The sequence below is a fragment of the Salvelinus fontinalis genome, chromosome 6 (genome assembly GCF_029448725.1).
Source record: "Salvelinus fontinalis isolate EN_2023a chromosome 6, ASM2944872v1, whole genome shotgun sequence".
Lineage (NCBI taxonomy): Eukaryota > Metazoa > Chordata > Actinopteri > Salmoniformes > Salmonidae > Salvelinus > Salvelinus fontinalis.
In genome coordinates, this window is record NC_074670.1 from 32,675,283 (window position 1) to 32,686,200 (window position 10,918).

General features: G+C 41.6%; 1 protein-coding gene across 3 annotated transcripts; it reads left to right on the top strand.

The window, feature by feature from the left end:
* Positions 1-1,450: 1,450 nt before the first annotated feature.
* LOC129857701 (rhomboid-related protein 2-like) lies at positions 1,451-10,918 on the top strand. 3 transcript variants are annotated; one of them, XM_055926203.1, is made up of 8 exons: positions 1,451-2,409; positions 3,547-3,798; positions 4,987-5,135; positions 7,338-7,450; positions 7,856-7,956; positions 8,059-8,119; positions 8,248-8,309; positions 9,069-10,918. In XM_055926203.1, exons 2-8 carry the CDS (start codon positions 3,565-3,567, stop codon positions 9,243-9,245), a joined length of 897 nt encoding a protein of 298 aa, XP_055782178.1. In that variant the 5' UTR covers positions 1,451-2,409; positions 3,547-3,564; the 3' UTR covers positions 9,246-10,918. The 3 variants fall into 3 exon arrangements, with proteins under 3 accessions (XP_055782178.1, XP_055782177.1, XP_055782176.1); XM_055926202.1 differs by lacking the exon at positions 1,451-2,409 and adding an exon at positions 2,420-2,789 and having other exon boundaries at positions 3,523-3,798; XM_055926201.1 differs by lacking the exon at positions 1,451-2,409 and adding an exon at positions 2,420-2,789.

Here is a 10,918-nt window from a genome sequence, read left to right on the forward strand (position 1 = left end):
CCTGGAATGTTCTGATGCCGGACTTCCTGGTGGTTGGCGGAGTGGCGTGGGGGGGGGGGGGGCAGGTGGATGAAGCATTGGAAGTTAAGACCAGGTTTAGCTGTTGTTCTCTCTCTTACGTCTGTCCTTCACAAGAGAAGGTCAGGCTACGGCCAAACAGTAGCCTGTGTAAAGTTGGTTTAATAAACCGTAAATTCGTAAACTCCTCTGTCTGGACAGTTGTTCCTTTATGATCTAGCCAGGTCATTACAATACATTAAAAAGTTATACTTTAAATGCAAATGTTTAATAGCATTATTTTTCATAACAAACCAATGCATGTTTAAATACATTGTGGTTAAAGTAGAGTATGACTTAATTTAATAATTTAATTAGAATTGTTTTCACACCAATCATAGTCAAACTATTGCAAACTGTTTGTCTTGAAAAAATACAAAACATATTGTAATGAAACAGCAGGGAGCAGGTCTCGAACCCTCGACCTCCTAGCCCGAGGTCCGGCGCGCTATCGACTGTGCCGCAAAAGCATGCTCGAGCGGCAGAGTCGATTTCCGCGCTTATAAACACAGGGTCGTTACACTACTCCCTCCTTTCAAAGAGCGCGTCCTCGCGCTAGCTTGCGACTTTACGTCTTACAGGAACGCGCTCACCGGCCAAGCACACGCACTGTCGTGGATGCGAGGTCCGATCCCACTTCTGACACCAATGTAATGAAACAGCAGGGAGCAGGTCTCGAACCCTCGACCTCCTAGCCCGAGGTCCGGCGCGCTATCGACCGTGCCGCAAAAGCATGCTCGAGCGGCAGAGTCGATTTCCGCGCTTATAAACACAGGGTCGTTACAATATTTTTTTAGAGAGCCGTTTGGGAGCCAAAAGCTGTTTTTGGTGATCTGAGCCGAACGAGCTGGCTCACTGAAAAGAGCCGGAATGCCCATCACTATTAAGGGGAATTGTGTCTGCACTCGTGCGCCAGCGGCAGGTGCGCGAGACAAAACTTTACTAGCATCATAGCATACATATCGGTGAATCGTTGTGACACATCGAATAGGATTTCTATTGTAATCAATGTGTAATAACTACGTAAAAAATGTATTAACGTGTTAAATGATTATGTGACGTGCAGTCCTATTCAGGTCCCGATTGGTGAACAAGCTTATTTAACATGTCAAATAGTGTTATTTGACGTGTATCTCTTTTGACAAGCAAAGACCCAAATGGCGTTCCATATCCGAATGCACTATATGACTTGAGGAGTTGTCGGGTTGGGGGTAACTATTGTGACAATTCCAAAATGTCTAATTTAACACTACTTCCTACCACCATGGCACGTATGAAGATCTGAGAGGATTGGTGTATACAGTGTTGCCAACTAGTTTTCAGGGGAAGTTGCTAGAGGCAGGTTGATTTGTTGCTAAAAGTTGCTTAATGACGTTGTGATGTAATTGCGTGATAGCGTAAAACTGCGTCATCACATAGAATATACAATAACGTTACTCAAATTGACTGGCCATCTCTGCAAAAAATTTGACATTTGTTCAGGTACAGACTCACACTCTTTTCTGTACTTCTGGCTGTACCATTTTGATTGAGACATGTTGATTGATGTTGTAAGTTCTGTTCAAGATCAAACATTCGTGACTAACTATATTCTTTGGGTTTGGCTCGTCGAACCCGTACTACTGCTGCTGCATTTAGCCAACAATGATTTGCAATTTGCTGAAATTGCTTCTGGCCTGCTGCTGCCTGTGCACGAGCTGAGCGCCTGCTGCAGACGTCACTCACAATGCACTTTTGCAGCCAGGCACGTGTGTTGTGACTGGGTGTGTGACAGAGAAAATCGTTTTTGTGTCATTTAGAGGGAAAATGCGTGCATTTTAGCATTTGAGTCACTTTTCAAAGGTTGCTAAAAGTTCCAAATACATTTTTAAAAGTAGGAACATTTGTTGCTAGGTGCTGTTTGAAAAAAAAGTTGCCAGGGTAGTCTGAAAAGTTGCTAAATCTAGCAACAAAATTGCTAAATTGGCATCACTGGGTGTATATGTGAAAATCATCAAGCAGCCCAATTAAGTCAGTACATGTAAAACTTGTTTTATTTTATTATTATGGGTGTCTCTTTCGTAATGGTCTCTTACACCCTCTAGTGGTACAACTCGTATTATGCAGAAATTGCATTGATAGGATGCTTGACAGTAGAACAAGCTTTTCCTTTGGAACAATTAAAATATTTGAACCTCAGAATCGTTGATAAACAAGTATATGACTCGTTTGTCTGTGGTCCACGAAACAACGATGCATATCACACTTTTAATAATATGTTGTTGATGGAGGACATTTCATCAATGGGGACCTCCAGCCAAAGCCTCAAGCCCATGATGGCGTCACCGGTCTCAGGTGTTACCGGAAGCGCAGGTGAGTTGTTTCAAAATGCCTGCGAAATTCAACTTTTTAAATTTATGAAATGAGACTCAGCAGCCTATTCGTTTCAAGTGGGGGTTCTTCAGTGGTTTGTTTGGAAAAGGAAGGAAGTTCGTAGCAGGAAAAGCAAAGGGAGGTCTATAATTATCTCAAGTCATTTATCAGAATTGACCGTCATTTCCCCAAGGACAGTAGTGAGGATTTTACGCGTCTTGGAATGTCCGGACTGTTTTAGAATTGCTTAAAAATAAAAAAAAAACAGAAGAAAAGGTATTAAAGAGAAACTTCTACAGTAATTTATGTATTTTAAGATGCTAGTGGAAACGTTGAGTTGAATCATTTTACACGACAGCTCTACCAATCAGTAACGTTACGTAAGTTACTTCTAAACTTTCTAAACACCATTGCCTGCTATATAGGCCTCTGCTATTATGGACAATGTGTAGACCAACTTCTGTACTGAATGGGACATGATCATGTGTGTGTGGGTTAAGTTTGCATGGTTCATATACAGGTCAATTGGGGGGGAAAGCCACGTTGTCAAAAAAAGGGCTTAGGAAAATTCTCTTTGAAATTGTATTGTTCGTGCTTGTATTTCTGTCATTCATATTGACCCTACAGTGGCAGACTCCAAAGTAGTCCAATATATCAGCCATTGCTGTATTAGGCCAGGGTTCCCCAATGGGCGGTCTGAATTTATTTGCCACCCCCCCCCCCCCCCCCCCCCCCTTAAGTTTTCTGAGAAGGCCTATATATATTGTAAAAATTGTAATTTAAAAAATCCCACACATTAATAGAGAGGCATATGTCATTGTATCCCAATGTAATCAATGTTTTAATTATTGTTTTTGCCAAATACTATATCTATTTGGGATTCTTGCAGTAAATTTGAATGGTGCAATCCTCACCTTTTTTATGGTTTTATTCCCCCCAAAATCCTCTGCCTATGGTCTAGTTTCCCAGACACAGATGAAGTCAAATTTAATCAGTGTCTAGGAAACCACCCCTCAATGTATGTCTATCGACAGATACTGAAAAGAAAATGACAATACTTTCATAGAGATCTGAAATGTATCGTGTTCTTCCTGTCAATTAATTTGACTGTAGGGCTCATCCACTCTATGTGTCTAGGCCACGATCTGAGGAGTGATGGACACAGACATTGAAGAGCAGGACCCCCTTGCTGTAGACCCGGTAGACAGAGATGGGAGACAGATGGGCGATACGGCAGGGGATGACGGGAACAGGAAGGTTGGATGCTGCGAGAGGTTCCATCGCTCCATCTCCAAGTGGATGCTTCCGGAAGAACTCCACGAACAGTACCGGGAGCGAGCCAACTGCTGCCCCCCTCCCATCTTCATCATCCTCATCAGCATCGGAGAGGTGAGGGTTAATGCGCATCATGGTTAATACGCATCCTACTAATGGCAGCGCAGCATTGACAACAAGTAGCCTCTTTTGCATCTGCATACGTTGTCATGATTGTGTTGTTATACCTGAGTGAATTTTCGATTTCAGGAAATGCTCTGGACATGGTATTTAAAGAGAGAGGTGCAGCTGATATTATACCTCTACCATGGTTCATTGGACAAAGCCTATGGGGAAATTTATGTATATATTTTTAAATAAACGTCAGAAATAAGGTCTGTGGTAAACACAGGCTTAGGAGATCTTATACGTTTTGTTCTATGAGATAATCTTAATCAGCTAACGTCACTTTTTGTGAATTTTGAAGCACATAAAGCACAAAGGCGTCATAATTCATAAATGTCATTTTAACTGACTGATATTATCTCACAGAATAAAATGTCTCTCCTAAGCCTGTGTTAACCTCAGACCTTATTTTCTATGTTTATCCCAAAACCCTATTCTTTCCCCATTCATTTCCCCCATAGGTAACTAATTTCAGTTTTTTAGGACTACAAGCTGGCGAGCTCGATTAAATGGCTAAACATTGGTATTTGGATGTGGCTAAGGTCCAAACTGAAGAGCTCTTGTACCAGACATTCCTCTCTCTCCTTCTGCTGTGGGAGGTCTCAGCCAGCTTATCCATCTCGATGTCTGAATTCATCCAAGATTCTTAGAGCAATCCCTAGACCTATGCGTTGGCTCAATGAAAATAGAGTTTGAGCACAGTTAATATTGGGACCAGGGTTTAAGGCTATCCTCCCAAGGAATGTGATTGTAATCATACACCACGTACACTGTGTCCATGACATTTCACTGATATTTTAGTAGTATGGTGAGCTTGTTATGGCAAAATAATTGAGATGTGTGTTTGATATTTAAAGGTGAAATGAGTTTGTGAGAAGAAAAATGTGCGATGTCGACGCAGTTTGTTAAAGGAATTTGTCTAGGGTTCTCTCTGCTCTTCTCATTAACTTTGTTGCCATTGTGTGTTATCAGTTTGAAGTATGTTTGTATTCTGCTATAATGGTCTACTCTGCCCATACTGCAACACTATGTAGAAGGCTGACTAATGGCTACATTTAAAACAACTGTTTAGCCTTTCAGGACCCCTCCTGTCATTATGTAACTAGTCACTGATCTAACCTGTGTCTGTCTGGACAGTTAGCAGTGTTTATCTACTATGCGGTGTGGAAGCCCCAGAAGCAGTGGGTCACCCTGGGCGAGGGCATCTGGAACAGCCCTCTCACTTACAAGCCTGACCGGCGGGAGGAGGCGTGGCGCTTTGTCTCCTACATGTTTGTCCACGCTGGGTAAGGGTCACTTCACCTCACACAGATGCCCAAACCCACTGGAGATTTACCATTGACCAAACTTTTTAGTCCAGGACTAGGCTTAATCCACAGGAGGCTGCTGAAGGGAGGAAGGCTCATAATAAGAGCGAATGGAATGGCATCAAACACATGGAAACCATGTGTTTGAAACCATTCCACTGATTCTGCTCCAGCCATTACCATGAGCTCGTCCTCCCCAATTAAGGTGCCACCAAGCTCCTGTGGCTTAATCTGTGTCCAAAAGAGTAGAGCATTGCAGATCATTCTTCTTGCCACATCTCACTGAAATGATTCACTCTCTCCCATATCATCTGTTTATACAACACTTGGCCATTGCTAAAGCAGTTCTGGGTTCTTCAGAGTTTGAGGTCACGATTCAATCCAAGTGAAAGGCTTTAAAAGGCAATTTCCCAAATGTTCACAGAGCTTGCATTCACTGTAGACGCTGTGGATGTCGGCTCAAGCAAAAATGACCTTTAAAAGTAAATTGCAGTGTGCACGTTGTTTGTGTTTCTTTGAGTCTTTCCACAGGTTCTGATTCATTGGTAAGACATTCACTCGCCTATCCACTCGATCATACTCTCACACTGGCGGCGCTAGGGGGTAGCAAGACGGTGGCGGAAGCCCCCTCTAGAATAGGCCCGTTTTAAATTGTCAATGTATAACGAAAGTTAACATTTCAATCAAATCAATCAAATGTAATTATAAAACCATTTTTACATCAGCCGATGTCACAAAGTGCTAAATCCACAGGATTTCTCTCTCTCTCAAAAAAATCCTGTTCTCACGAACGAGCTCCCACTGCTCAGCAAGACGGCACAGCCTAAATAACGCCGTGCCTCATTGGCTCAGCCAGAATCTCATGAATTTGAGTGGTTGAAAAATCCTGTTTATTGAGATACTGTATCTTCGGACTATGTAAAAGTTGCTTATAGCTAGCTATACCCTATGAAAGTCTCGCCTACTTCCTGGTGTAAGTCCTGTAATGTTTTTGAATGGGCTTCAATCTTATATGATCAAATTCATGAAAATGTGGTAATTTAAGATATGTACAATTATATTCGTGTTCATGGATTAATTTACTTCTACCTGATGCCTTTTATGAAGATTTTCGATTGCATTTTTTCTCCAGAATTGTGGAATGTACCCCATAAGGAGTTTTTACCAGAAATAATTTAAGAGGATCTTCTCAGGTAAAATAATGTTTTTGAGGATGTGTTGAAATGTACTTTGCTTGCAAATACGTGCCAACCTAGCCATCAGCTAGCGTTAGCAAAAAGTTTTGCAATTAACATTAACTGTGTTGTTTCATATAGGCAGCCTGACCTTACGTATCCACATAACATGATGTGGGCGACAAAACAATGGAGCCTCGTTTCATTTTTAGTGAAGTGGGCGGGGGGGACAGTTGGGTGACGCGAGGGAGCGTGAACAGGGTGGGACCAAAGTTGTAGAAAGCTGAAACTTTATGCACATACTCCGCGATGTTGTGTCGCTTTTGACCAATAAAAGCTGACTATAGCTTCTAGCCCCTACTGGATTGGCTGTTGACGCTTGCTTTCTAGTTTTTCTAGCAGCCACATAAGGGTGAAGCTGGTGGTTATCTGATTTAACGCTGATATTTCAACTACAAAAAAATATTTCACCTTTTATTTAACTAGGCAAGTCAGTTAAGAACAAATTCTTAATTACAATGACGGCCTAGGAACAGTGGGTTAACTGCCTTGTTCAGGGTTCAGAACGACAGAGTTTTACCTTCTCAGCTCGGGGATTTGATCTAGCAACTTTCGGTTACTGGCCCAATGCTCTAACCACTAGGCAACCTGCCGCTCTATTAGCTACTACTAGCTGGAAAATATTTAATGCTAGAATGCAAAGTTGTTTTCACTTTGGTTGGCAATTTTACCAACTGACAATTCTGCTTCTGATATATTTTTTTTGTGGCTTCAATGTCAATGATTGATGAACTTCTCTTTGACACTGGCCCCAGTGTACATGTATCCCGGGGCGAAGAGCCTACCATTGTACAGATAGTATCTAGCTAGCTTGGATTTTAGCTTGTGTGCATACTTCATAGATTGCAAGCACCCTTTTGCAATGACCAAGCTACCCCAGTGAAAAATTCCTGCCTAAGTCTCAACTCCCACGTCTCCATCTCCTCTATGTCTTCCTTCCCCACAGCGTGGAGCACATCCTGGGCAACCTGGTGATGCAGCTACTGCTGGGCATCCCGCTGGAGCTGGTCCACAAAGGCTTTGAAGTGGGCATGGTCTACATGGCAGGCGTCCTAGCAGGTGGGCATCCACATACACCCCATTTTTCCATTGACGCACAGTCAAATAGACACAGTTGTCTTCAAGGGTCTGTTACGACTGAATGAAGTTGCTTTTAAATTGACTCTGTTTTAGCTAGTGACATGAATAGTATAGCATATGATTAGTTAACCAACACAATGTGCGCGACAGGTTGTCTCAGTTATTATTAGCGCACTTGTTACATACCTCTTCTGGATTTTTTCTGATCATGACTGTACAATGCTAGCAACTCACAGGCACAGAGCTGTGTAGATGGTAATCACGTTTCACACTTAAGTCTCTGACATTCTTTCGCTTCTCAAAAGTTAGTTTTTTCCTGTTTGGGTTTCATAGCTGAAATGTCTATAATGCTATAGATGACCTTCTCATGCATGTTTTCCTCAGGCTCCCTGGCCAGCTCCATATTTGATCCTCTCAGTGCTCTCGTAGGGGCCTCTGGGGGGGTATATGCCCTCATAGGTGGATACTTCATGAATGCTGTTGTGGTGAGTTCTGGCTAACTGCTGATTCTACTATTTTAGCAGATTTCTTTTCTCTCTCTCATTATTTCCCTGTTCTTTCCTCTTGTGTAACTCTGTGGCCTACAGAACTTCAGAGAGATGATTCCTCTCCTCGGAGTGTTTCGTATTGGAGTGATTGTGATTATCGGTAGGTCCCTTCCCAGATCCACTCGTATTATTTTCCCACCAGTGCCTCAAGGTTTACTCTTCCAGCAGCGCCCACGCCTCTGTGGTTGTATTTCAGTAACTAAACGTTCAATGTTTTTTTTTCTCAAGTCGGGACAGATGTCGGATTCGCCCTTTACAGAAGGTTTCTTACTCACGACGTTGGCTTGAAGGTAAGACATCTTTTTTGTTGTTGTCCTGCATGCCCTTTCTCTTCTTAAAATGCATGGCATTGAAAGATTTTCCACAGACAGATAAGTATTGTTTCAGCAGAGAGCAATGCTTTTTTAGAACAGTCTTTAGTTCAAAACTGGAGAGGCTCTTATGCGAAGTCCAACCCTAGACCAATATAACAGTGAGTAGATCTGGCTTTTATCAGTGTGCCTAAATAGAAACTTAGAGACAAAAAAACTGCAGTAGCAGTACCACCCAGCTGCATTATACGGCTTACAGTTACACAGGACTGACTAATCTCTAAACCAGATTGCCCTCTACACACTCTGTCACACACACATCCTGTCTGTTCCCCCTGAACTATTGCACCCAAATCATTCCTGTCACTAGACTGTGATGAGTGTGATCCTTGATTCTGTTCTCTGCTTTAGGAGAAGCGGAGAGCATGATAAGGGTTGCAGCTGTTTGTCTTTCCAGCAGCCTAACTGACTGGGCTATAAGCTACTAATCTATCACCTGCTTCCCCTCTCTCATCTTGCTTTTATTTCATGTTTTCTTGGTCTTTGTGAGAAGTGTGGTTTCAAATGCACCGTCTGCATTTAAACTGGTCCTGCTATTTTTACTGGCTGTCCACCCTTTGCATACTAACCACAGCGACAGGGCAGAGGATGCTAATTGTAAGGCTGTAGCACAGCATGACTTTGTTGGTTTGAAGGGAAAATGAGACTGAAATTAGACTTCTCCCTGGTCTCCCTCAGGTTTCGTTTGTGGCGCACATCGGAGGAGGGGTGGCTGGGATGACCATTGGCTACGTGTTCTTCAGCGCCTACAACCAGAAGCTCCTGAAGGACCCGCGCTTCTGGCTCTGCATAGTCGGCTACGTAGTCTTCCTCTTGTTCGCTGTGCTCTTCAACTTCTTCCTTTCCCCTGCATAATTTCACACTATACAAATTCATGCGTTTTGAATAACGGATGTAAACCTCTACTGCAGGAGAGAAGAGATTTTAAATTGAAAGAAGGATTCCTTGTTGAAGTGTAGTATTTCACTCAGTGCAAATTATCTTTGTTACATGTTTTTTTTAGTGATGTTGATAATGAAATGCATTATTAATTTGATCTCTAGGTTTTGTACTGAACTCAATATACCTCAGTTAATTGGTGTTACGGGTATTTTTTTCCATATATGATGTTTGTCCTGATTAGTCAGTGAGGTAGGACATTATTTCCCCAAGCAGGTCCTTTCCTCTGAGTTTTAGATTGGCCTACAATTGTGTGAGTTTATGTGTGTTTTGGGGGAATTTTCAAGCCATCAGGAGCAAGTGTGTCATCTGTTGGTTAACGGCGTGCCAATTCGTAAACAAGCCATGACAGTGGCCCAATGCCAGGTTATTGTTTCACTTCCCTGTTGACAGGATGAGACACTGTCTGACAATAGCACATATCAATGTTAATCTGCTCGCATATCCTTGGCTAAGCCTCTTTCAAGTATAATTTATTGAAAGCATGATTTTAATTTGTGTTTCTCTTTAGCTTTTGCCACTTGCCAGCAGTTTGAATTTATCAGTCAGTCTGTTAATCCTTTGGTTGTTTAGGATGTTTGTGTACAGTGGAACAGTAGAGGGCAGCACTTTGCATTGTATATTAGGCATTGTCTATATCATTTCCATTGTGCCACTGTGTATTAGTCTACGTAACTGTTTAGTATGACAGTCCATGAGAAAAATGAAAAGGTCATTGAAAAGGCCTCATCTTTAGGTATGGCATATTTTTATTGGTGATATCTTCAATTGTTTTTCCGAAACTTATTTGTGGTGATATTGGTTAGTTGGTATGTGAAACCAAATGGCGGTTCAACAAATCTCTAAGAAACCAATACATACTTTAGGTATTTATTATGTAATTTCAACTTGTACAATGTACTTTCAAAGTACATGTCAGGTAGATAGCATAACATTCCAATTGTAAATTACTTGTTTTGTATTTGAACCTCTTTTTTTTATCTCCAGACTCAATCTTGTATCTTTTCATCACTTTTACATTAAATAAATGTTATTTTACATTTTCAAAATCCCTTCGGATCTTAGATCTGTGTTGACAAAGCCACGCATAATCCGATCTCTGTGAAAATGATTGGATTATGAGTTTTTTTGTTGTGTAAACTCTATTTGGTGTTATAACAACTAATATGTTTTGCCAAGATGAACTATCTTAATTCATTTGGCCTATGGCAAGCCAGACATGGGGGTTAGTGAATGGGTACGGAGCAGAGTATTTGCTTGACTGATGTCTGACCTGACCTAGGGTGTCACGCTTCTATTATTAGCTAACAGTGGCTTCAAAAAAAGACAATTGATCGTACCCCAGTGACAGCCACCACTCTAGCCAGTTTATGTGGAACATTCCATAGTTCCAGACTCGGAACATCAATACAGTGCCATTATTTAATTGTGTGCTAGTTAGTGCTTGCTTGTCTGCTTTGTGGACACTTAAACCATTGGTTAAGAGGGATAATGAACTTCAGAAAGTACTGATAAATTAGTCATGGCCAAGTTGTCATAAATATTGGTTCTTAAATTCAACAAACTGCTGGAAAATATGCTAAATAAAA